The 27,363-nt window shown below is 44.9% G+C and overlaps 1 protein-coding gene across 2 annotated transcripts in view; it reads right to left on the bottom strand.

The window, feature by feature from the left end:
* Positions 1-27,363, bottom strand: part of APEH (acylaminoacyl-peptide hydrolase) — a 278,020-nt gene that overhangs the window by 158,728 nt on the left and 91,929 nt on the right. For both annotated transcript variants that reach the window (XM_069206858.1, XM_069206859.1), the window contains exon 9: positions 17,835-17,926. In XM_069206858.1, the coding sequence (XP_069062959.1) occupies positions 17,835-17,926 (92 nt within the window). The remainder of the gene's footprint in view (positions 1-17,834; positions 17,927-27,363) is intronic.

Raw genomic sequence — 27,363 nt, 5'->3', positions numbered from 1 at the left:
TATTAGGATTCATCAACACATTTTACTAAATGATGCTACAAAGCAATGGTACCTAACATTTCACAGCACCTTAGCAAAACGTTTTGTTCCCTCATTGCATTTTTAAGTGAACGTTTTGAAATCAAAGAATCCTCAATTTTGTTTTCAAGCTTCTGCAAATATTTGCATCTAATCAGAGAGCATTCTGGGAGCATTATACGTAGCCTCATATTGCTCAACTTTGCAAACGTGTCTACACATGTTTATACTGGAACTAGTCAGTAGTGATGTCCAAGCTTACAACACTTCCTTAGTGCGCGCTCACCCTAATAATAGAGGCTTTGCATTATTTATTTATTTTTACATCTTTTTATTTGTATTTATTGAACGTTACACACAGGGATAGATAAAATAACAATATTAGAAACAATCTCCATACGTAGTATGAGTACATTTGGAATTGCATGCTTATGTATAGTACCAATATTACAGTCACACCTTTACGGTCTGCTTTCTTATGTTAATGGCTAGTTTGGTGTTTGCTGCTAGTATTCTTGGATATAGTTTGAGTGAAAGGAGAGAGATAGGAGCTAAAGAGAAAAGTTAAATGTCATAATGATAGAATACATGGAAAGGGGGCAGATATAGGGAGCCATAAGGATCAGTTTCATTGTTGTAGAGGTGTTATTCGGTTTCTTTCAGCTAGTGAGTGTCCGGGGTATGTTTAGTGTTTTTTATAGGTTATGTACTGCTTGCTGTTACTCCTGTTGTTTGCTGATCATTTTGAGTGTTTGTGTTTTTGTGGTCAGGGGGGACGCTCATCGTCCTTGCTTTCAAGTGTTGTGACAAAGGGGTTCCAGGTTGTGAGGCCCTTCACTTTGATCCCTCTATCCTGTAGCGACTGCAATGTGTATGTCTCTGCTTTTGCCCAGCGCAATAGTTCTGTGTGCCAGAGTGTCAACTCTGGTGCATTGGGGGCTTTCCAGTGCATAGCTATTAATCGTCTGTACAAGACTAATGCTATGTCTATACATTTGTGTATTTGCTTTTTGCTTTTAGGTCTTTCTCTTATTCCCAGTAAACATAGCGCTGGGTTGAGGGCCAATGGAATTTCGAGCCATGCAGTTATTTGAGTTATTATGTTGCTGCAAGCATTCAAGATCGGGGGACATTCCCAGGTCATGTGAAAGAAGATGGCTTAGTTGGTACCACATCTTGGGCATTTCTGGGTTGATTGAGGGAACATTAGTGCGAGTCGGTGTGGTGATAGGTATGTCTGATGTAAGTAGTTGAATTGTGTGTATTTTAGCCAAGGGTTACGTGATACTGTGTGTATCGATGTTCTAGCCTGGTTCCACTCGTGTTGTGAGAGAGTGTAAGTGAGGGTCTGGTCCCATCTGGTTTTAGCTTGTTCTTGGCCTTGTGTGAATTGTGTGGTCAGGGTTCTATATATTCCTGAGATATTCAGTGGGTTTTGCGGGTTACTTAATAATTCGTGTAGGATTGGGGCTACAGTAGGTTCTTTGTTTCCGCATTTCCATGTAGCGCGTATTAATTGTCGCACCGCTCCAAATGTGATGAAGTCGCCTCGTTCTAGGTTGTGAGCGGCATCTAATGCCTCGTATGTGCGTATTTGCCCGTCGTTGAATAAGTCGCCCACTGTTTGTATGCCTTTCTCCTGCCAGGTTGATAAATCTAGTTTTGCAGCTATTATTTCGACTTTGGGTATGTCTAATAGGGGTATCTTGGGGGAGTATTGTGGTGTCTTGTCACCATGCAGCACATATCTGTGCCATATTCGTCGCGCATTATGCAATAGTATATTTTGCGTACGCCATGTGTCGTCTCTATCTGATAGGTGGCGTATTATATTAGTGTGTCCTAATTCGCCGTATATACTTTGTGCTTCTATGTTTGCAGGAATGTGTATCCATTTAAGCACCTACTGTAGTTGGGCGGATGCATAGTATAGTTCTAGTCGTGGTACCCCCATCCCGCCCTGTGCCAGTGGGTAGTGTATTTTGTTTTGGGCCACTCTACGACGGCCGTTTCCCCAAATTAGGTCTGACAATATGCTGGACAGGGATTTAAAGAAGGAGGCAGAAAGTGTTAGTGGTAGCGCGGAAAAGAAGTATAGCAGACGTGGTAAGACCACCATCTTTGCAATGGCCACTCTGCCCAGAGGGGAGAGTAGGAGCGAGCACCAGAAGGGTAAGGAACCGCGAAGGGCTCTGATCACGCGTCCTAGGTTGCCTTCTTTTAGATCCTGGGGGTCATGGTAAATGTTTATGCCCAAGTATTTAAATGTAGTGTAGCACCATTACAGCTCAGTCGGAGAGTGGACTATGCGGCATGAGTCTGGAATCGCACGCATAGGGAATAGACAGGATTTTGACCAGTTGACCTTAAGCCCGGATATGGTACCAAATTGATCCAGCAGCTCGAGCATGCCAGGAAGGGAGGTGGCATAGTTACATAAAAATATTAATGCATCATCTGCATATAGGGAGACTATGCGGTACTGTGTGCCGTCTTGAATGCCCCAGTCGGACGCATACGTACGAAGTCGGGCGGCCAGGGGCTCAATGGCGAGAGCAAACAGCAGTGGAGATAATGGGCATCCCTGCCTTGTACCTCTTTCCACTCTAAACCTCTCAGATAGAGTTTCACCAGTTTTAACTCAAGCTGTCGGTTCAGAGTATAAGGTTTCAATCCACCCAACGAATGTCTTGCCAAAGCCCATAAGTTCTAGAGTTTCTAGTAGAAAGTGCCAACCCAGTGTGTCGAACGCTTTTTCAATGTCCAGTGATACCGCTACTCGTCCGTTTTCATTTTCAGGGTTGTTTGCCATTAATCGTAGTAAGTTCCTAATATTGACGTGTGTTGCGGCTGGGTATGAATCCCGATTGGTCGTGGTGCACCAGTGCCGGCAGCAGTGGGAGAAGGTGATTTGCTAGTATTTTGCCTAGTAGTTTGCAGACTGTGTTTAATAGTGACAGAGGCCGGAATGAGCGGACATCCATTGGGTCTCGGCCTGGCTTGTGCAACACCACTATTACTGCCTCCCGTTGTGATTCTGGTAGTTGACCTCGTTCTAGGGCTTCGCCCAACATTTCAAAGTATGGCGCTAGTGTTTGCGTTTGGAAGGTGTTATAATATTCTATGGGGAGGCCATCGCCTCCTGGTGCTTTACCGAGTGTCAAATGACGTAATGCCTGTTGCACTTCCGCTATGTCAATTGGGCTGTCTAGTTCCTCGGCTTGTGTTAGTGTGAGTTGCTTTATTTGTATTCCACTAAGGAACTTACGAAGTTGTTCTTGTGTTGGGGGGGTATGTGCTCTATATAGTGTGCTATAATATTCTCTGAAGGCATCTTTTATTTCAGCTTGGGTATTTAGGATTGCTCCTGAGCTTAGTCGTATCGCCCCAATTGGAGCACTATGTCTCTCGCTCTTCAGCAGCCATGCCAAAAGGCTACCCAGTCTATTGCCCTCTGAATGCATACGGGCCATGTGATATTTATAGTCATATTGTCTCAAGCGGTGGTCTGCTTCCTTCCACTGTATGCGCGTAGCTGTGAGACCCGCATTGTCTATTGCGCCACCAGGGGGGGGTGTGATCTGTCCATATCTACTTGTGGCACGCAGTGTCCCCACCCCAAATATTGGGTATGTTTAAGGTGTTTGATAGGTGAGATATGATGGTTTGTAGAAATTCGCTCTGTTTAACGTTAGGACCGTATAACCCAGTAATCGCTAGTGGCTCTCCATACAATGTGCCGATCAACTGAATATACCTGCCTTCTTTATCTGTTTCATTATGTTTTGTAGAGTATGGCACCCCGGGAGCTATCCAGATCATAACCCCCCCTTGCGAAAGATGATGTGCCTGCTGCGTATAGCTGTCCCGCCCAGCTTTTTTCTAATGATTTGGCATCTGCTGGAGTCATGTGTGTTTCCTGTAATATAGCAATGTGTACATGATGGCGTTTTAGGTGTGCCCGTACCCTGTTGCGTTTAACTGCACCGGCCATGCCTTTTACATTCCATGTTATTATGTTGTATGTTGTGTCCTTATGTGCCATTTTACGTTGTGTTGGCTATCGCCCTGAGGGTCCGCCTCAGGGGATAATGTTGGCTCCTTGCAGCGCCCGGCATGGTATCCTCGCGACGCTCTAGCCCCCGTCCGATTACCGTGCCGCATGTATAGGATATTGATGGCCCAGAGAAGTTGGTGTAAGCACCTACTAAGAAAGGTAGAATAGAGGAAAGCAGCAGAAACCAATAAAAAGGATATACTGGGCGAGGCCCAACTTTAAGTGTTTTGGCTCAACCGGTGCCTAAATCGTGTCCGAAGGGTTACTGTTCCATTCAGGTACTGTGTAGGTAGTGGGGGGCGCACGTAGATAAAGGCCAGTCTCTCGCCCCTGGCCCATGTTAGTGCAGATTGTTCCCAGCGCCAGCATATGTGTTTCCTTATAATTAGGTGTTGTTATTTCAGCTTCAGCGCGCGGTCACGCCGGGCCAGCATGCCACCAGTGTAGTTTTGAAGTGAGTTTTCCCTCGCATTATGTCCATTTGGCGTTTTAGGGCAGGTGTCGCTAGTTTCGGCCCTTTGGGGATACCAGGAAGTGATACTCATATTTCGTCGGCCGCACGTGGGGCGAGGCTTGGACCTCTCGCCAGCGGAGAGAGGGAGGGGCTGGTACCACTGTGTTGCGAGCTGCTGTCGATATACTCTGCTTCATTGTTAGTGCTCAGTTGCGAATGTGCTAGTGTGCTGATCTCTTTTAAGGCTTGCGCCTGGTCATCTGCCATTTGTGTTTTGGTTGGTCTCACCAAGTTGTTTCTCTTTTTTGTCCCTCTATGGGGGTATGGGGTTATCCATTCTTCCTTTGGCTTGTCTTCATTAGTTGAGTCGACTAGGCCTTTTGCGTGTGCCCAGGTCCAGGCATCCTCCGGTGTTGGAAATATGAGTGTTTTTTCATCTGAGATTATCCGGAGGCAAGCTGGGAACATGAGTGAATAAGCGATTTTATTCTCTCTTAAGACTTGCTTGATCTTGAAGAACGAAGCCCTTGTTTTGAAAAGAGTCGTATAGTCCGGGTAGGCAGTGATAATGCAATTCTCCATGCTGGCTGTGCCAGGGGTTCTGAAGTGCTGTAAGACAAGGTCCCTGTCTCTACAATTTAGAAATCTCGCTATCAGTGGACGGGGCGGGGCGCCCGGGCGAGGAGGTCTACCTGGGATTCTGTGAGCTCTCTCTATGATTGGAGCTTTTGTAGAGTCTTGTATTTTCATTGTGTCTTTAAGCCAGTTCTCCAGGAATACTTCAGCCTGTAGTGTTTCTGCTCTTTCTGGGATTCCCAAAAATCTGATGTTATTGCGTCTGGACCGGCCCTCCGCCTCCTCAGTTCTTCGCTGTAGCTGTGTGATTTCCGCTTCTAGTTGCTTTATTTTGTTTTTCATGACAGTTACCTCTGGTTGGACATTTGCTAATGCTGTTTCTGCGTCCGCAACCCTATCTGTAAGTTTGCGGTGATCCGCTCGAAGAATGGTGATTTCCGAGATTGCAAAGTCAATTTTGCTCCCGAGAGAGGTCTTAGTGTCCATGACTGCTTGCAGCAGTTTTTTGAATTGTAACGAGTGCGTGCGAAGTGTCTCATTCACTTGTGATATTGTTGTCATTTGTGAGTCTGGTGGGGTGCCGCTGTACGAGCTGGGTCCCAATTTGGAAAGCTTTGGTTTGACCATTTGGCCTTCTGTAGTATGCTTGTGGAACAGCCGAGAGTATTGTACCTTGCCCGCACGAGGCGTCGAGCGCCCCGGTGAAGCGGCGTCGTCCCCACGCGAGCGGTCCCCAACTGGTAGGCTATGCGAGAGGGCCCCGCGTTGTTTATCTGCTAGAACGGGTTGGCATTGCTTATTTTGCGCACTTGAGCCATGGCCTTATGTTTGTTTTCGGGCGTCCTTGGAGTCTGGCCGTCCGCGGTGCTGCGGGCACCCGGTCCCACGATAATGTACTTCTGATCGTCGGCCCCACTCTCGGCTTCGGGGCCGACACCCTGTGTCCACAGCTCGAGGTGAGCCGCGATCGGTAGCAGGGAGCGCCCTTCAGGTTCGCTTGAATACTTTTATTCTCCTTGTCTCTGGCCGTTACTCCGAGTTCCACGGCCGTCCGGCCCAGCTCATTTGGAGCAGCGGTCTCTGCCTCACCCAGAGTCCACCACCTCCGCCATCTCCGGGCCTACTAGCCGCCAAGCAATGGGGAGCACCCAGCGGGGGGTTAGGCCGCACCGCCGTTCATAGCTCCAATTAAGTTGCAATCAATCCACGGAAAGCGCTCCCCCGGGGTCTCAGTGCCTCCTTTGCGCTTCTTACCTCGAGCCGCTGCTCCGAGTTCCGCGACGGCCCGACCCGGCTCGTCCTAAGCCTCGCCTTGCCGCTACCTCCACTGGTTCACCCAGCCTTGAGTGTGTGGCTGCAGAGAGCTCAGATCTACATAGCCGCACTCTGCCGATGATCCGTTATTTTCATCTGAGGGGCTAGGCCGCGATCCCGGCCTCGTGGGGTCTGATCGGCTGGCGCCCGTTGATATCCTGTTCGGCTCTGGTCCCACGGGACCGCGCGCCGCACGTTCCTAATTGTTGCATGTGTTGCGGGGCCTAGCTATCCTATGAGAGGACTCAGAGGAGGCTCTGGTGTGCAATTTTAGTGTTATTTTGGCGCTGGGGTCAGGATTGGTGAAGGACTCTAGTGGGCCGAGAGCGGAGATCCTCGTTCAAGCATCCGCTCCGGCCGCCATCTTGGCCACGCCCCCGAGGCTTTGCATTAATGAACCATATTTACAAGTTCAAACAGCATTAACATATGGACACAAATGTTAACTTTACTGTTGACAATGCCCTTCCCCGATCCGTAATGCGTTATAGTAAACTGGCAGTCAAAAGGTTTGTGCTGCAGGGGGTTGGGCCTACTTGTCTTCCACTAGTGCACCGGAAGAGGATCCATATGAAGGACTTGGGATCTCAGGATGCCCACAGAAAGGATGAAGTAGCACTTGAAAAAACAGGGACCTTCCTACTGGCTTTGATGTGGACGCAGCGAAAATGAAGACTCTTCCCTGCTTTGTAATCTCAAACAGGGACTCTCTGAAGGAACACAGGTAAGTTTGGAAACTGAACTATAACCGCCTACTATGAATCACTGACCATGCCCTTCTGTTCCAGCCTCTCTGAAAGCAAAACACAAGAAGCTGGTTAGTGCTGGGAAATATACTGTGTTCCTGAAAGGGAAAAAAATACCTCTAATCTCCCCTTGTTTGTAGTGTAGTTTTACATTTAGAAAATTAGTTTGAGGGCTTCAAAGAGTGGTTTATCGATCCAGGTGTTGTTTTGGTGATGCTTGATCTCTGGCACACTAGCCCTGGAAAAATCCTACTGCCTTGTACCATTATGCTGGTAAAAAGGGCAGAAACATTTATTTCTGAGAAACCGTGTTTTTTCTGTTTAGGAACTAGTGTATCGGGCTGCTGGAAAGTAACGGTTTCATTACAGACCTACCTTTTGAACAACCTGGACCAATAAATCCAATACCAAACTGATAAAACAAGGCAGCCAAAGAATGGAAACATGGGGCCACCATGACACAAAGCTATAAGACAAACCTATAAAATAAAAAAATCTTTACTTTTTAATCCATCCACGGAGCCTCCCTGTTGTGGGCAGTATGTTTTTTAAACTTAATCACAGCAATTATTTCCACTTAAAACTTTCTCCAAAAACAGGGGCCTTATCAGAAAAGTGGGGCGCATGGCTCTGCCAATATAAAGAGATTGTGCTGTTTAACTATAACAGTGGAGGTAGGCTTCAGAGGCCTGTTCTGCATACATAAAATACCACAAATCACGGTCTGCATTCTTTGTTATAGATGGCCATCATGTTTTACTAACACAGGTGCGTATGTTTATTTACTTGATATCCATTTGTGCTGCCATGTTTACTGACTAAGTGGTGGCAGGGATGCTGGCAGGTATGCTGTGAATAGGACTCTGGGCTGCAGAGGTACACTCTATAAATAAATAAAAAATAGAGACAAAGTTGAGAGTTAGCGTTTTATGGGCAGAGGAAAAGGGGTGCTCTTTCTGTCTTGGCACACCGCAAATCACTTACATTTTTTAAAAGCATCTTCTAGGCTCAATAGTCTTTCCTCTGTTTCTAAAGTTGGTTTACCCATTCAATTCTGTTCATAGCACTGTTCACCCATTTCCACCCACATAATATCTTTAAACTACCTGCATTTTGTTTCTTTCTTCTTTTAAACTTCTGCTTCCAACTACTGAGTCATCTTAATTATCATTATTTTCTCAAGACTTTATTTTCTAAATATACAGTGACTTCTCTCCAAATTATCAAAATCCTGTTCCTTCATCTTTTACTCTCACTTCTGTATAATGTACATCTCTCCCCTCATTTTGTTCAACTTCAGTGGCTACTTCTGATTCTTCATTATCGTATTCACTGGGGGGCTTGGGGGCTGTAAATGCTCACTAGCAAATAACCATGCTGCGGCTGGGGTTCAGGGTCCTGCAACGGCGCTGTGCGCGCGGGCCTAGAGCAAGCTTGTCAACGTTGGGCCTATGTTTCCGGGCGGCTCTGGGCCTCATGAACTCTTAACGACGTGCGCAATGCCGGATTGGAGCAGCGGTGGGCGCTATTACGACCATTAACCAGCACTGATTTATCCTGGGGTAGTGGGATGCCGCAGGCTGGAACAAGGACAGCCAGGGGAACGTGCAAAGGGCCTGGCTGTGGCTTACCACCGCACGGCCTCCACTCTGATCACGGCCACCTGGTTGCACTTCCCCCGCCCAAATGGAAACGGACTTTGAGGGATCGTGACAAGATAGCACGCTGCACTGCACCCTGTGAGTACTGCAAGAATAGTGCCTGAGCATATTTGAACCCTACATATTTGATACCTCCATCTGTGGCTCTGGCTGGGGCAATTGCAATGTCTAGAACCATAGAAGTCCATTCCAGCATACCTTATACGAATGGACGCACTTCCATCATAAACTTTTCAGTCAAAGGCTAATCGCTTGTTTGGTACCTGACCTGACCAGTTTGTGCTGCTGCCCCTTTGTGGCCCTCATTGGTGATATCTCTGTGACATCCCTGGGGTACCATGGGCAGATAGGATGCTGAGCAGCAATGCCTCAACTTTGATGCAAGAAAGACAGTTGTGAATGCTGGTGCCTCCACTTCCTCAGTCCCTTGTACGGGGAGATGTAGAAGATGACACCTCTCCCCCTGTGGAGGACTTAAAGTCCATCCTTTTCAAAATGTGAACTAGCCTAGCTTACATTGATGGCAAGTTATACTACCTGACCAAATGTATGGATGACATAAAAGACCGCATAGACATGCACCAAAAGCGCCCAAATGTTGCAGAACAGCCTATATCGGACGTCAAAGATGCACTTACAACACTCAAAGATTCTCAACAAAATGAAACTAGAACTGCATACAGTCCAGCTCAAGAATGAAGATTTAGAGGCTAGATCGTGGAGTAATAATGTACGCATACTAGGCATTCCGGAAGCAACGTCGATGGGATGCACTGAAGAATTTATTGAAAAGCTATTCCTAAAGCTATTTGGAGCTGAACATTTCTCTCAATCCTTCATTGTCGAGAGGGTACAAAGACCACTAACCGCCAGACCGGTCCCAGTTGCCCCTTCCAGGACAATCATAGTGAAGTTCCTTAATTTCAGAAACAGAGATGAAGTGCTCTGCTTGGGCCGGTAGGCGTAGGAAGTTCCCCACGAATGGATGCATCTCACATTCTTTTCAGACTTCATGCATTCGGTACAAGATGCCCAACACAAATGTCTCCCAGTCAAAAAGAAATAACAAGAGCGGGGCATTTTGTATGCCATACTTTACCCGACAAGACTGCGTTTCTACTGGCAGGGCAAACCACAGAGCTTCACTGACAATGGATGGTGTGGAGTGACCGGTTGTTTTGATGTGTGTTGGTCATACAGAAATCCTTTGGCTGATAATTGGACTGATCATCTTGTACATTACATAGGTCTTAATGTCTTGCCTTCTAGACTTGAATCAGGTCAAGGAGCTCCAGTTATATATCCATGTCTGTGATATACATTCTGGGTGCTTACATTAATGCTTACCTTCTCAGTCCGTTGTGGCATTATTTGCTTTTGCTGGTATTTTCACCTACTAGTGCTCTGACCTCCCTCAGCCAGGCAATGGCATGTATGTTGTTATATGTAGGTTTTGCTACCTGATGTTTGGATTTTAATACAATGTTATTGCAATGTTTTGGGAATTTGCTACGAAATTGGTATCCCGATGTGGGCTGGTGGGTGGGAAGAGAGTTTTGTCTCGACTTTATGTGGACAATCTCATGTGACTGTTGGCTGAGCAATCAGATGTTTGTATATATCTTGAATACACTCACGCTGATCAATGGCAGACACATCTGGTAACGGGGAAACTGCTTTTAACATTCATCACATGGAATGTTCTGGGTTTTAGATAACCCCCACAAAAGCTGACAGGTCATTACATATCTTAGACGTCACAATGTAAATATTAATTACTTTCAACAAACACATTTCATGCCGGGGAGGGGACCGGCCCTACTCAAATCTTGGGATCCTTATCAATATTTTTCTTCATACTTGTCCTATTTTAGGGGAGTTGCCATAATTATTTGGCAGACGGTCCTATTTAGGCCTATAAAATAATAATCGCTGACCCGGACGGCTGATACTTATTACTTTCAGGGCTTATTGGGCACACACAAATCTTGCTTAACACTTATGGTCCTAATGTGGACTGTCCATACTTTTTTCATACTGTTCTTAACCAATATCTGACAGTGAACCCCAACACCACTATCGGAGGAGGGGATCACAATTTAGTGCTGGACCCGGACTTGGATTGCACAGACCAATACGAGCAACGGCTTGCCAAAGCTCAGGTAGTATAACTAAACACTATGGTGCAGCTTGACATATTAGATATCTGGCGGGAATCACATGGCACGACTAGGGAGGACACATTTCACTCCACAGTGCATGACTGTGGGAAGCTGGCCTGGTGTGTGGTGGGTACCTATGGTACTTACACCTTCTACCAGGTCCAGTTATCCCTTCTCAATGAAGTGCAGGCAGTGTCTCGAAGCCAGGCTCTCTAGAGGTAGCTGTGGATGAGCAGCTAAGGCTTATCTAGGAAACACGCAAAGCTCACGTAATACCACTACAGTCATACAGTACTTACTCACAAGAAAGAAAACACTTGGTTGTACAAAAATAAAGGTACTTTATTTCTGAACACAGTATCAGCAAATACTAGAGAGGCAACCCTCCAATAGGATGTAAGTAACTACACTCTATATTTACACTAATAAACAGTAAGAGGCATAAAAAAGTTAGAAGACAGTGTAAAATAGCAATATGCAATAGTAGCCCTAGGGGAGCCCAAACCATATACTAAGAAAGTGGAATGCGAACACGGGCCCCCACCTAGGCAAGTAAATCGTGTAGAGGGAAGCTGGGAGTACTATGAAACCACAAAGGTAAGAAATACAGTATTCCCCTCCCCCCCACACTCCACCTCAGCGAACAGGAAAGCAGGAGTAAAACACTGGATTTACCCAAAACCACCTTAAACGATGAAGAGAGGAAAATGAAGACACCCAGAACAGCCTGCAATGAACCTGCAGTGGAACACTGAAGATGGAGACCTGTAGAGAAAGGGGACAAAGTCCAGAAGTGTCTGTGGAGTCCAGGGGGAGTAGGAGCTACTACCGACCTAGAGGTACCTTCTGGAGTTGGTCGACAAAGAAGGAAGACATGTCAGCAAGCACTGCAGCACCAAAGCTGGAGAAGAGATCCTGTTGCGTGCAAAAGGTGTCCCAGTCTAGAAGCTGGATTGCAGATGGGTATCGGTGAAAGATTTCTACCAACAAGCCTTGGTGAAGGCAAACTCGCGGTTGGAGGAAGAGGGGTGCTGCAGGGGACCAGCAAGGTCCAGGCGGACTCTACCCAGGAGGGGGAGTCACAGGGGGCCCTCCACGGAGGCAGTACCCACAGTTGTCCCACAGGACAAGGACACAAAAGCAGCCCAGGTAGCACCACAGAAGTTGTTCCCACGTTGCCAGAGGACCACGCAGAGGCCGAGGAGTTGCAGGAGGGAGTGCTGGGGGCTGGAGCTACACGTCGCCTGAAGTTCCCCTTGGAGGTCAAGCAAACAAACCTTGTCAGCTGCAAAGGGCGCGGTGCACGGGGTACTGTCTTGCGTGGGGTGGAAAGGACTTACCACCACCAAAGTGCGACAGCTGATAGAGAGGACCAAGGGAGACTTTCCGGACCACCATCCGTGATGCAGGACCCACGCCACTAATGATGAGGGGAGATCCACACAGCTGGTCGTCGATGCAGCCAGGTACCTGTAGTTACAAGGGCGTGATGCCTTCACCCCAAGGGAGATTCCTTCTTCTTGTTCAGGCTGAAGAGTTGGTCTTCTTAGGATGGACAGCTGGGGAAATGTGGCAAAGCTAGCAGGAGTTCTGGATACAATGTTGCAGAAGAGTCTTTTTCGTGGATCTGCAGCTTGCAGGTTCCTGGAGGGTCCAGTCGCAGTTCCTGAGGCCAGAAGACAAAGCAGAGGAGTCCAGCTAGAGTCTTGCAAACCGAATTGGAGGACCCACCCCAGAGGAAAACCCTTTATAGCCCAAAGAGGGGGCTTGGCTACCTAGCCAGGTAACTACCTATCAGAGGGTGCCTCTGACATCACCTGCCTGGCCACTCAGATGCTCCCAAAGTTCCCTGCCAACCTTGGAATCAAGATGGCAGAACCCAGAGATCCTCTGGAGGAGCTCTAGGCACTACCCTTGGGGTGGTGATGGACAGGGGAGTGGTCACTCGCCTTTCCATTGTCCAGATTCGTGCCAGAGAAGGGACTGGGGCTCCCTGAACTGGTGTGGACTGGTTTATGCACAGAGGGCACCAAATGTGCCCTTCAAAGCAAAACCAGTGGCTTGGGTATGCTACCCCTCATAAGCCAGTCACACCTATTTCCAAAGGGAGGGAGTGATACCTCCTCTCCCAAAGGAAATCCTTTTTTCTGCCTTCCTGGGCTTGATCAGATCAAGCAGCAGGAGGCAGAAACCTGTCTGAGGGGTGGCAGCAGTTGGGCTGCCCGTGAAAACCCTGTAAGACTGGGGATAGCAATGCAGGGGGTCCTTCAAGGAGCCCCCAGAGTGCATGGAATCATACTTCTAATACTTGCAACAGTAATGGGATACGATTCCCACATGTTTGATACCAAGGATGCCCAGGTTCAGAGTTACCATTATGTAGCTGGACATAGGTAGTGACCTATGTCCAGTACACATATAAAATGGCGTCCTCGCACTCACGGAGTCCAGACAAATGGGGCTAGAGTGCGTGGGGGTACCTCTGATAGTGCAGGGGTGCCCTCACACACAGGTACCTGCACCCTGCCCTCTGGGCTGAGAGGGCCTATCATAGTGGTGACTTGGTGCAGTGACCTGTAGTGAAACAGGGTGCGTGCACCAGGTTCATGCAGGCTGCAATGGCAGGCCTGCAGCACCCTTTGCATGGGCTCCCTATGGGTGCCAGAATAACTGCTGCAGGCCATAGGGATCCCTGGAACCCCAATGCCCTGGGTACCGAGGTACCATGTACTAGGGACTTACATGGGAGGACCAGTATGCCAATTGTGGGAAGAAAAAGGTAACATTTAAATGAGAGAGCAAAGTTACTGGGGTCCTGCTTAGCAGAAACCCAGTAAACAAAGTCAAACATACTGACAACAGACAAAAAATTGAGGTAACCCTGCCAAGAAAGAGAGCACTTTCCTACAATGACACTTTGTCGTGCCTAGATTTCTGGGTGGACACCCGTGATGTAGTGGGGTAGACAGGAGAAGTGTGACGTTCACACTGGACTCCCCACTAATCCTTAAACGTGCCTTGCCTACCACCTGGAGGCAAGTACCGCTCTGGAGACTTCAGTCTAAGATGCTGCTTGACGCAGCCTTCAGAGAAGAAATTTGGTCTGCAATACATGCTTATGCCACTTCCAATAAGGCTTGGTGCGCGCCATGGTGAGATTCTGGGAAGCATTAAAAGCTGTGATCCGGGAGTGAATGTATTGCTAAAGGACATGGTATTCTTAGATCTATTTGAAATAGGCTTATGAGACTGGAAGCAGACCTGCAGAACTTGGAATTGAGGTATGATGACACCAAAGAGAAAGGCCTCTTACATCCAATGAAACAAGCCCTAGAAGAGTTGCATGAGGACGCTGATAGAGAGGTAAAGTTCCTTAGTAATTATACATAGGCTCTGAAATATGGGGAGGGAGATAGATTTGGACACACACTAGCTATGTTACTCAAACCTCGCTGGTTGGCAAATTATATTCACACAGTGGATTCGCTAGATGGGCAATCACATCATGTGCCTGAACAGAATCTGAAACAATTTGAATCCTTCTATCAAGAACTATACACCTTTCATACATGCGCAACCCCTGAAAAGGTAGATGGATACCTGCAGCGGGTCACTTTGGCATGGTTAGACCAAATACAAAGAGAGGTACCATGCCAACCATTAACACTCTTGGAGATTAGGCAAGTTTTCAGGCAGTTCACAAACGGGAAGTCGCCGGGGATTGATGGACTACCAGCGGAATTTTATAAAGCTTATGTGGATGAGCTGGCACCCTTGTTATTAGAAGTATACAATGAGGCATTTCAGGAGGGCGTGTTACCGCCGACGCTAAGAGAGTCCATCATAATCACAGTCCTCAAACCAGACAAACTCCTGAGTAAGTGTGACTCGTTCCGCCCCTATCTTTGATAGCAAAATCTTGGTCAAGTTATTGGCCAACCGTCGACTGCCCTTAAAGCCGGCTTTGACCCACCTGGGCCAGTCCGGTTTTATTCCAGGCTGATCTACAGCAGATATTCTTCGATCCCTCTATGCTATCACACATCAGTTGGATCCTGGGCTACCATCGGTGGTGATTTTTCCTGGATGCTGCTAAAGCATTTGATACTGTCGCATGGTCGTGCCTCTTTGCAGTGCTTTTTAGAATAGGTATGGGCCGGTCATTTTTAAAATGGGTACAGCTGCTTTATATGACTCCCTTGGCCAAAGTGCGCCTGAATGGGGGACTGTCTGAGCCCTTTGTGATTAATAGGGGGAACGCAACAAGGTTGTCCTTTGTTGCCCGTTCTTTTTGCTCTCAGTGCTGAGCCTATGGCTTGTGCACTGCGGGAATTCCATTATGAGAGGGGGATTAATATGGGATTCAGATATACCTTACTTTCCATGATTGCAGACGATACAATGCTAGTAATTAAAAACCCGGCATCTAATTTAGATCGCCTCATCCGGGAAATACTAGATTATGGCCACTGGTCCAGTTTACAAATTAACAAGTGTAAATCAGTAATGTTTCTGCTAACTCTTGCTGTCACCAAACCAGATCCCGTGTATAATCTACATTAGCGCACTGACCCGGTGAGGTACCTAGGCATCTTTTATCACATAGACATTCCCACTATTGTTTGGATACATTTTGGGTCATACCTGGAGGTCTTGCAGTCAAGAGTTGACAGATGGTTAACCCTCCCAGTCTTAATTTTGGGAAAGGTAGCTTTAATCCCTAAGGATTGTAATTTTCCAAAACATCACTGTTCCCCCAAATAAAGCATTTTTTGCCCTGCTCCCGACACTTATGATTAGGTTGGTGTGGGAGGGTAAACAACCTTGTAGCTGCTGGAATACCCTTCAATTGCCATACAATAAAGGTGGTATGGCAGCCCCCAACTTTGAACTTTACTATTTAGTGGCACAAATTCAATATATACATCACTAGCTCCATAAAAGCAGGCACGCTCACCACGTGGTCATAGAGAAGCATTTAATGAACACCACCCCTCTGCCGGCAGTTCCATTTGCCAGATTATCTCGACCTACTCAAGAAATTCATAGTTTATGTTGCACCATATGAGCATGGAACAGGCTCGCCCACTTATGTAATACCCCATTACTATACTCAAAACATGTTCCTATCGAGCACTATCATGAGTTCCTAGACACCGAACCTAGGGTTTTACAATTATTGTGGAACAAGCGCCTCCTTACAATGGGTGACTTATTTCTGAATAACAAATTCAGACTTATCCAGAATGGGCAGGTGATGCTCCGACTAGTATGGGAGACGTGCTTACCAATGCTAAATTGGTGCATGAAGCCAAACAATTGTTTACCACGTTTCCAGAGGAACCTTGTGAATGTTCGATTCTGACCTTCCTCCTGACTAGCCCATGACCATCCAATCTTATTTCCTGATTATATATAGCTGCACTGAACTACGAATCCTCAGATCTTAGTAAAATACCCCAGGAGTGGGAGGGCAATTTAGGACAGGTCATTACCGATAGCCAGCGGGGTTTCTGCTGTCAATAAACTAAAGAGGTATCTTCCAGTGGTAGGTATAGATTTAAACATTACAAATATCTGTATAGAGTGTACATCACCCCAATGGACCTTGCAAGATATTATTCCAATGTTGATACTAAAAGACCCGATGTGGTGCACTGGAAGTGACTTTCTTTCCTTTGGTGAGGACATGTCCCACAATAAATGCTTTTTGGTAAAAAAATGCGGTCTGGCTTGTCCGCCATGACTAATCACACTTGTCACCTCACCCCCCTGGTGATACTGCTGGTTTATGTCCGGGAGGTCCAGATAGCATATTGAAAACTAACATCCATGGCTCTAATACTGAGGAAGTGGCGATGAGATGGGGCGGTGGCCCCTCGCCAAAAATTGAGGATGGCTCTGTGACCTGACATTATGTGAGGGATGGTCAGGGCTATACACGAAAACGCTCCCACCCATGTGACTTCTGGGAACACTTTTTGATCTTACTTGTTACAACTACATTCGGATTCAAGGGCAACAAGAAAAGACACAATATGGTAACATGACGGTGAAGCCGATTGACTCTTGGTAAGATAACTATGTCACAAACTCAATCGATAACAGATGAAGTAGTGTACTGTATAGGGGTGATCTATTGGTAATAGGTGACCATGACCTGTTTACTCTATAGATGAGACATGCCTTGACATACCCTGTAATGTGCTACATTGATGGATGAGACTTTTTAGTGCAATCTATGTAATTCTAACAGTGCATTTGATGGATATGAGGTGAGATTTCTACTGTCCTGCATACTCGGCCAAAAGATTGTTATGATGTAACATTGGTATGTGTTGAATTGCTCACTTTATTTGTCACTCTTTGTAAAAGGGAAAAATTAATAAATACAAATTTTTAAAAAATGAATATTCACTTTCTTTGCCTTGACTTTAAATGTTTCAACTTACTGGCTTCACCTTATTTATGTTGTCCACTTCTATTACGTATTCCCTCTCAACATCTTTGCCCTGCTACTTTAGTTTTTTTTATATATATTCTAAATCCATAAGTATTTCATTTGCTTTCTTTCATTTACCCTCTCGACACCTGAACTGCGTTATAAACCTCCAGCCCAAAAAAGTTAGCATCATAGATATCTTGGTTTTAAAAATTAATGAAAGCCCATCTTCTTGAGTTACCTTACAATCCTCAATCTAAAAAATACTTACCCTATTTCGCATTCCGTTTTGCTGACTACAGCACTTTGGGTAAACATGCCATTAGATTATGAATGTAATAAACAAATAAATACTTAAAGTACTCTGCTGAATAAAAGGTTAGCTATTTCTCCTGCAACCTTACCTTCTGTTGGTGCAGTACTTGAGACCAAGGCGGAAAGACTCATGCCACCAGCCTGCAAACACCACTCCAGTGTCACCAGGTGACCAGAAAGCCTACAATATACAGGAAAGTATAAGCATGAATCAAAATGTACAGATAGTCAACTGATAAAGAGCACCCCTCCCTCAGTCTGTCCACCTCAATTCTTCCTCATAACAGCATAGACCATAATCAAACTCAAGTTTAAATTTGACTTTCTCTGTACTTGTGCATGCTTCATGTACTCAATAACTTTTCAAGGAAATAAATTGTGAAATTAAACTTCTGGATCATAATGCTGTAATGTTCAGTGTATCTGCTATGTGTTAGAATGTGAGTGCTGTTGGAATGAGTGATGGTAATGTGGAATGTTGGTGCATTCCTTGTCAGTTGCTGGAAGCTGTTCGCGCTGACAGGAAGGTATCTGTGGTAGCTCCTTTGTCAAATAACTTACCTGCATTTTCTCATTGTCATTGTCTGCGTGTGTCTGATCACCACAACTTTTTATTGAGGATGAGTTGAAGCAGGAGCTGCCATGAGGATACCATGCTGGGCCGATCAATTGACACTGAACAGTCTTCATAACTGCAAGTCTATTTATATTATAAGCAGCTTTGCACTGTTCAGTCAGCATCATTGACAGGGTCCAATTTTTCTGTAACTGGCAGCCCCGTCACACTGGCATATCCTCTAGCTTTAGGAATGTGGGGTTTGACGCAAATTGCCTGATATTGTGGATGAAAATGGTAGCAATTTAAGGCCAGACGTACGACTTTTTGTTTTGTGACTTGATCTGCGATCCGTTTGGGAATCGCAAACTGCGAGTCATAAAAAAACAAAACATACAACAGTGTTAAGTACACTGAGATTCCCAATGGGGTCACAAATGACCTACCTCATCAATATTTATGAGGTAGGTCCCAATTTGTGACCCTATTGGGAATTGCCGCACACACAGGGATGGTGGCCTGCTAGGGACAGCAAACCAACATGTCTTATACTGCTTTATAAATAAAGACGTTTTTTTTTTTTCGCTTATTTTTTAAATTTTTTTTTTTTTTTTAAATGCAGCCCGTTTCGCTTAAAGGAAAACAGATGTATTTAAAAAAGAAAATTAAATTTTCTTTTCATTTTTTCCAGCTCTGAAAAAATATTTTCGCTACCATTCATAAAGGGGAAGGGGTTCTGTGGGAACCCCCTCCGTTTGTGAATGAGTTGACACCAATTTGAAATTGGTGTTTACTGCGATTGTTTAGCGACTGCATTTACGGTCACAAAACAATCATAAATACCATTCAGATTCGGTATTAGGAAGGGATGCCCTGAACACGCCCCTTCCTAATATCAAATCGCAAAACTCAAATTGCGATTGAGTAACAAGTTACTGTTTCACAATTTGGGCATTGTACACCACAAAAAGCATTTTTCTAGTCGCAAACGGGCCAATGCTTTGTACATGTGGTCCTAAGTCCCAACGAGTGCATCAATTAGGCCAGTGCAGTTCCAACATGCGCTTCCAATTACGTCAGCGTATCCAACATCTGTGTGGCCATTTTTGTTTGGAATCGTTCTCATAGTTCCGACGTGTACTCCAATTAAGTCAGTGTGTGCTACGTATGTGCAGCCATCATTGTTTGGAATTTGTCCCAGTACAGCCTTGCAGCATACCAAGGCGCATTAGCAAACTGGCTAGTAAAGGTGAAGCCAGTTTAACTTTGGAGAAACGTTTTCACTTAGAGCCATTTTAGAATGGGAACTCTTCCAGCAAAAGGTGTGCCTCCATCAAATCACAGTGTGGTTTCAAGGAAGCAGTTAGAGGCAATAGTGCGCCTCTCACATCCTGCATTTTTGGACACTGTGTGTCACAATTGCACCGCCACAGTGATACATACACTCTGCAATGTCAACATTTAAGTACTGAACAATTCTATAGTGATGCGCATACTTTAAGGAATACCAGCAACATTTAAGTACATAACAATTCTACAGTGTGATTGATACAGTCTTTGCCTGGCATGGTTTGGTATTGTATATAATGGGTCCACTTTCACGGTGATGCACACACTTTTCATTGACGGTGCCAGTCACTCGGGCTAAATACCAGACATTGCATTAATCAGTCTTGTGAATCTTTGTGTGACTAACTGCGATACTCTGTTATGTGACATATAATATCTTCTAATAAATATTTGATGGCACTGGGATATGCAAACTTTTGCTCAATTTTACGTGTCAAGCTGAGTGTGATACACATTTGTTCTGTGGACATTGTGGGTCATGTGGACAATCTGATCTTTGAGCATACATTAACATAAAAGACTTATAAATTTTGCATTCACCATTCAGTTGTTAAACCCTCCACTAGCATTTGTATAATGTATAGGAGAATTACTGGTAATTTGGAGGAAATGGTTTGATGCCTTTTAAACATACTTGGGAGCAATATGAGCTTCAAGGTTCTGTCATGAAAGAAAAAATTTGTTACTTCTACATTCACTGGGGTTTGAAGGTTGTGCAATTTTCAAATGTCTCCCCGAAACAGAAGAGGCAGAGGAAGAACCAGTTGATGAGAGCCCTGAAACTATCAAAACTACTTGAGAGGCGTTTCAATGTTCAACCAAGCATTGTTGTGTTGCGACAAGTTCCTCATGGGAAAGCAACTTTGTGGGGAAAATGTAGACATTTATGTCTCAGCACTTAAAAGGTTGCTCGCAGATTGCACCTTTTAAACTTTTACTGATCAACTAGTTCATGATCATTTTATCTGCCATTGCATGAACAAGACCTTAACAATCCTTCCTTTGAAGGGATGTTGAGGATTGCCAAAAGTATTGAAACGTCACAGATTTCTGTGAAGGAGCTGGAGAAGAATAAAACTGATGTTGTGGAGAATGTATGCCTGCGAAACAAAAATACATCGAAAGAATATGCACATTCTAAGGACGCTGCCAGAATCTCAAAGGGGTTCATTAAACAATGTAATGTCTGTTACAGGTGTGGCAATGTGCCACATTTTAAGTCTTGCAAACAATGGGCAGCTAAAAATTTTATTTGCAGAAACTAACAAATTAGGTCATTTTGCTAAGGTGTGCCAAAGTCAAATAAAACAGTCCGGTAAAGGGAGCAATGTTGTAGCCAATCTAGGTTAGGAAGATTAAGATGTCACTTAGAAAAGCTACAGAAATACCTCCAAGACATGGTTTTGGTGGTTGGCGAGGATGTCTGCACTAGTGATTCTGCTGATTGCGTAGACCCATATGCCAAAGTGCTTGTGGGTAATAGATCAGTTAGGCTATTAGTTGACTTTGATGCTAGAATTACAATGATAATTCAAGAAGTGTTCAATGACCTATGGCCAGGTTAAATCCTTGAACCCTCAGACTGCACCACTCTATGAAGAAGCCACATTGAATTATCAGGACACTTTGGGGGTGCTTTGGTTTTCAAGAACAGAAAGATTTTTGGAAATGTCTCTGTGGCGATCAAAGGATTGTGTATTCTGGGTTGGTTTCATCAAGGTCTATTAAAAATTGTTCTGAGACCTGGTACTAAAGATCAAGGCCCTCATTACAATGCTGGCGGTCCGATGGGTCGGTGGTGAAGACTGGCAAATTACGAGTTTGGCAGTTTGGTTGAAGCCAAACCACTGATACTCTGCCCGCTCCACCTCTTTTCTGTGGTCCGCAGGGCTGGAGGCCTTGCATCCTGGTGACAGGAATAAGCATTCCTGTCGCCAGGATACACTCGCACACACATCCACATACCCTCACACATGCACCCACATACTCCCACACACAAACACGCACACACTCACATCATACACCCCCATTCACACAAACATACACAAACACCGCACTCACGCACTCACTCACTCCTCCCTCCCCCTCCAGCGCAAACCTACATTCACACCCCTTCCCCCTCCAGAACATACATACATTCACACCCCTCGCCCCCTTGCACTGCATACACTCATTCACCTGTTCTCCCCGTCCGCTGACACACATGCACCCGCTCTCCCCATTCACTCACACAAACACTCACCCCATCCACAAACACTCACACCCCCATCCAAACTAACACATGCCCCTTACCCCATCCACAATCACTCACACAGGCCGAAACGCACCCACAAACACTCCCCCCCCGCATTCACAACATTCACACATGGACTCGCACACATACACCCCCACCACACACACACCCCATTAGACAATCCAATTACCTCGTACACCCCCATTAGACAATCCAATTACCTCGTCCATCAAGGAGTTTGTCTGGGAGGTGATGGGACCTGGAGCTTCCACTGCCTGCAGCACCCCGCCATCAGGACACGCCACGTCGTATTACGAGTCGTAATACAGCATGCAGCATCCTTTTGGCGTGGCGTGGCGGTGCCGGCAGTGGAACTGCCTCCCCATAGCCGACCGCCAGCACAACTAGTGACTGAATTCCACCTGATTTCGGTCATAATTCCTAGACCAGTCGTAATAGGGCAGTCTTTCAGCACCCCCAGCTTAAGTGGTCTTACGAAAAGACAGCCGAAGTCGTAATGAGGGCCCAAGTGTCTGAATCAGGGAAGAGCCTAGTAAGCAAAATAATTACCAGGTTTCCTGCTGTATTCACTGATAAGCTGGGTTTCAAACACAAGATTAAGGTGCAGGAGGGGTCTATACCAGTAAAGCAAAAAATGTGCAGTGTCTGACTTCAGTTAGAAAGGACCTTGAGAAGGAATTAATAAACTGATGTAATAATGGTATAATCAACCCCACAGAATAGTCCTTGTGGTTATCCCCTCTTGTAGTGGCATGGAAGAGAAACAGAGATCTGATGGTTTGCATGGACTTACGCAGCCTTAACAAGGCCATTTGGGTCAACTTCTACCTCTTTCTGAGCATTTCTGATCTCATAGCTTTGGTGAAAGGTGCGAGGTGGTTCACTGAACTTGATTTAGTCTCAGCCTATCATTAGGTTGTATTAGAACCAGATTCAAGACATTACACAGCTTTAGTGTTGTCTATAGGGATTTTCCAGTATTGCATGTTGACGTTTGGGCTAGCCTCGGTGGCGTCCATCTTCCAAAGAATAATATACCAACTACTCAACGACATGAAAGGGGTTGCTGGCTTTCAGGATGACATACTAATATTTGCAGCAATAAGGCAGGAACATGAGACTATTCTGGATCAGGTGTTGACCATCCTACAGCAGAAAGGGACTGTATTGAAGAGAGAGAAATGCAACATTTGTAAGACTAGGGTTGAGAATCTAGGACACATTGTCTCTGGGAAAGGTACTGAGCTGTTAACAGGATTAGTTAACACTATCACTGAAGCACAACCGTCTGTGGATAGGTCTAGTCTTGTCATTTATGGGTATATGTGAATTTCATTCTTGGTTCATTCATGATGATGCATCTCATAGAAGACCTCTGTCTGTTCTTTTGAAGAAGAACGTAGCTTTCAAGTATGACACTACGTGCCAGGAGTCCTTTAAGTGTTTCTTAACCCAATTAGCTAGCTCTAAGGTCTTGAGACCATTTGACACAAGGATACAGTGCTGTGCTATGATGGATGCATGCAATCATGGGCTGAGAGCAGTAGTCAACCAATTTGATGGCGAAGTTGAAAATACCATTTGTTATGCTTCAAGAGTGCTGAGAGAGTAGGATACCCACTATTCAACTATTGAAAGAGAACTGCTGGCGTGCTGGTAGGCGAAACAAAAATTCAAAGCATACATTTAGGAAACAAAATTCACTATTTTTACCTACCATATACAACTGGTTGAGATCCTGACAGGTGATAAAATCAAAGAACAAAATCAAAGCCCAGAACCCTAGAATTTTTCAAGACTGACCACAAAACTGCTACAGTTTCAGTACGACGTGGTACACATTCTGGGGGCCAAGAAGGTCCAAGCTGATTACCTTTCTAGGTTTGCCTCGACAGATGATGGTAGGGATAATGGAGATGAAACGTTGGACGAAAACTGTCAGGCTGCAGCTTTGGATTTAAAAGAGACGTGCAGTGTCTGAGGATGAGTGGAAGTAAGAAATGAGTGAAGATGAGGTTCTTAAATTGGTTATGCAAGATGGGGCTGGCCTACAGAGAAATTCCTGGAAAGCCCTTATCAACCTTTTTGGAAAGTTCATGGTGATCTTACTATGGAAGATGGACTATTAAGTAGAAGCGGTAAGTTGGTACCACAGCGGGGGAGGGGGGGGGATTGGGGTTCAGACGAAAGTTAATCAAGATTGCTCATAAAGGTCGTTTGGGGAGGATATTCACCAAATGCAGGTTAGAACAGACGTTGTGGTGGCTACCCATGGATAAAGATGTAGATCTTTTTGAGGGCGGGTGGGTCTTGTGTGCTGAGTAAAGTTTTGTAGTGAGAAAACCACCACTTTGGCCAACTGAGTGTCCTACCAGGGCTTGGGAGAAGATTGGGATCAATTTGGTTGGTCTATTCAATAATTTGCAGAGTCAATTACGCTATGGTTGCAGTTGACCTCTACTCTAAATGGCCTGAAGTAAGGTTTGTGTCAAAACTTAATGCTAAGGCCATGACAGAGTTTCCAGAAGAGATTTTTCTCTGGGAGGGATTCCCCAAATTCCTAATTTCAGAGAAAGGAGTCCAATTTTTGAATGGAGAAGTAGATGTGTTTCTACAAGTGGGTGATGTAAGCATCTCAGGACATTACTTTACCACCCCCAATCCAATGGGCAGGTGGAAGGAATGAATAGGGATTTCGCTCAGTGTGTTCAGTGGGCTATAGCCAAAAGGTGTGTTGTTTTAAATGCTGTTTGTTCCATGCTATGGTTTAATTGAACCAGTTCACACTCAACCACACAGGTGTCCCCGTTTGAGTTGTTGAGAGGGAGGAAGCCAACCATCAAAGTATGCCCAAACTGGATAAGCAGATGGATTAAATTCAGTTGGATGGATAATATGAAAAGGTCCAGAAAAAAGTTGCTGAAGCCACATTTAAACAAAAGAAATCCTTTGATGAACGCGACCGGGTAAACAAAGTTAAAGCTGGTGTTGGTGACGTAATTCGTATCAGGAAAGGGGTCTATATAAAAAAGAAAGGGGGGGAAGGTTAGTGATCCTGCCATCTGTCAACTGCTGTAACTGGTGGAACCCAAACCCTCTTTACCTGATAAAGTTATTAACTCCACAGTTACTCTGCACCCATATCGAGTTTTAGTCCCACTATCCACAGGAGGGGCCGCTCCAAGCAGGTATCCCTTAAGTTACAGGAGTAACCAGTGGTTTATGATCTTGGGTGGCCACCATTTTTCTTATTTCCAGGGTATTGCTTATTATCTACTGCTTAACTGATTATTAAGATGTGTACCTTGTACAGTTTAGTGCATGGTTCTTCTCATTTATGCTTATCCATTATTACATAGGTGTGTTATTATTTTTTAAGTTGTTTGAAAAAAGAAAAATTATATATATATGTATCTATATATATATATATATATATATATATATATATATATTTTGATTCCAAGGGGAAAAGTGATGTAATGTTCAGTGTTACTGTTATGTGTTAGAAAGTGCGTGTGAAGGGGGGAGGGGTTGTTGGATTGCATTTAGGTAATGTGGAATGTTGGTGCGTTCCGTGTCAGTTGCTGGAAGCTGTTGGCGCAGACATGTTCTGTGGCAGCTCCTTTGACAAAGAATCTTACCTACATGTTCTCCTCATTGTCTGCTTGTGTCCAATCACCACAATCTCACTATCCACTTTTCTGTCCAACATCTTCAGCCTCCACCCACCCCTCCAAATAAACCATTTAGCTGGAACTTGAAGCAATTGGGTAGCCCATATTATATCATGGATACATATCATTTACCAATGGAAAGAGCAGGACAATATCAGAAATAAGAACTTACAAGCAAACAGGTTACAGTGTAAAGATAACCTAAAGCAGAGTATTAACAGAAGCATTTTTGGAAACGTACATACATTTGACTCCCCAAGATTAAAAACTGAATGCAGTGCAAATAAATCTCAAATGTAAAACAAATAGCTGCTTCTTTATGTGGAGCATTTTCCGGCTGGTCAGTCATTGTGCTTTTTGCAGTGCATGAATCCACCCACTATTCTTGTATAATAAACCATCTTCATTTTTGTGGACCAACTTGAGAATTCAGTTATTTACCTACATGACATTTCTGCTGTGCTTACGTCTTGTACTTTAATTTTTGTGCCTGCTTACGAATGCCTCTTATATGCAAAAAGGGCTGGTAGGCGTATTCCTAAAAGAAAGCCATCACTCTAAAAACTACAGGGGGAACGTAACATGCTGATCTGTAGAAGCACTAGTCTCCAGCTTGCCAGTGCACCCCCATCATTCCCATCCAGTTCTTTCAAGTTAAAAAAAACAAGCAAGCATTTGCAATGCAATGGGCTTGCATTTGCTCACCTTAGAGCTATTAGCGTTGTAAAGTCCTAACCGGATTTTTATTGCCAGATAAAATGAAAAGTAATACAGCTTTACATAAGCGAGCCGACACGCACCATGAGCGTGAAGGAGACACACAAAAGGAAACAGAAGTTCGCTCACAGTCAAACGTATCAGCAAAAGTGCAATTATCCACGTAACAGGGTCGATGTCATGCAAAGCCCTAGACTACTGCCCAGCGAGAACGCGCTGCGTAGCAAATAAAAAGAAAAAGTAGTCCAGAAACCATGCGTTAAAAATCGAGCCTCGTATGTTTTCAGTTGTTGCCCGGTGCGCTTGAGAAGGGCTAAACACCGGAAAAGGCATGACATATGCATGCCTTTCACAAATGAAATCAAGCGATTTTTAAAAGGCAATCCCACAAACCACGTAAACTGATGGGCATGCGGTGGGTGTGGTTAAAAGCCCACAGAAAGATTACAGCAGGATAGAGCACTTGCACGCTCAACCCTAAAAAAAAGTATGGTATATGACCTAAGGGAATTGCAAGGGTGTGTTGTGAAGGAGGGACATAGCAACAATTCTCCCTTCTCTTTTGTCTTGATTGCTCTCCTTCCTAAATGATCCAGAATGTGATTTTACAGTCAACCAGCACCTCGACAAAGAGGAGGCATTTATCAAGACAGAATTCAATCAAATAAATTGGCTGGTACATCCTCGGGAAAGCAACATCTGTTTTGGATAACGAGTCTAATGAGTAAAGCATGCAAAAAGTGTTAAGGGTGCTTAAATGATTGTACTGATAATTTTACTAATGGGCCCATGCCCCGAAATGTCACATATGCTGCTTTTGCTCAGATACAATGAGCATGAAAACTTTGAAGATCAGAAATAATAAAAAGGTCTATGATTTTGGTGATGGATTGGGTGTGGAGAGGACTACTGTGCTGTCAACTGTTCCTTTCATTGCTTTATTTGGTGTGGCAAGAACACTAGATGTGAAGTGATAACACACCCAAACATGGAGAGCGACAACAACATACAGATATCAACTGTAGCCCAACATGTGTGGCATAGCTTTTGTAAAATGCATATGTGGT

The sequence above is a fragment of the Pleurodeles waltl genome, chromosome 9, assembly GCF_031143425.1.
Source record: "Pleurodeles waltl isolate 20211129_DDA chromosome 9, aPleWal1.hap1.20221129, whole genome shotgun sequence".
Taxonomy (NCBI): Eukaryota; Metazoa; Chordata; class Amphibia; order Caudata; family Salamandridae; genus Pleurodeles; species Pleurodeles waltl.
The sequence above is the reverse complement of the archived record's forward strand: the minus strand, read 5'-3'. Positions and strand labels throughout refer to the sequence as shown.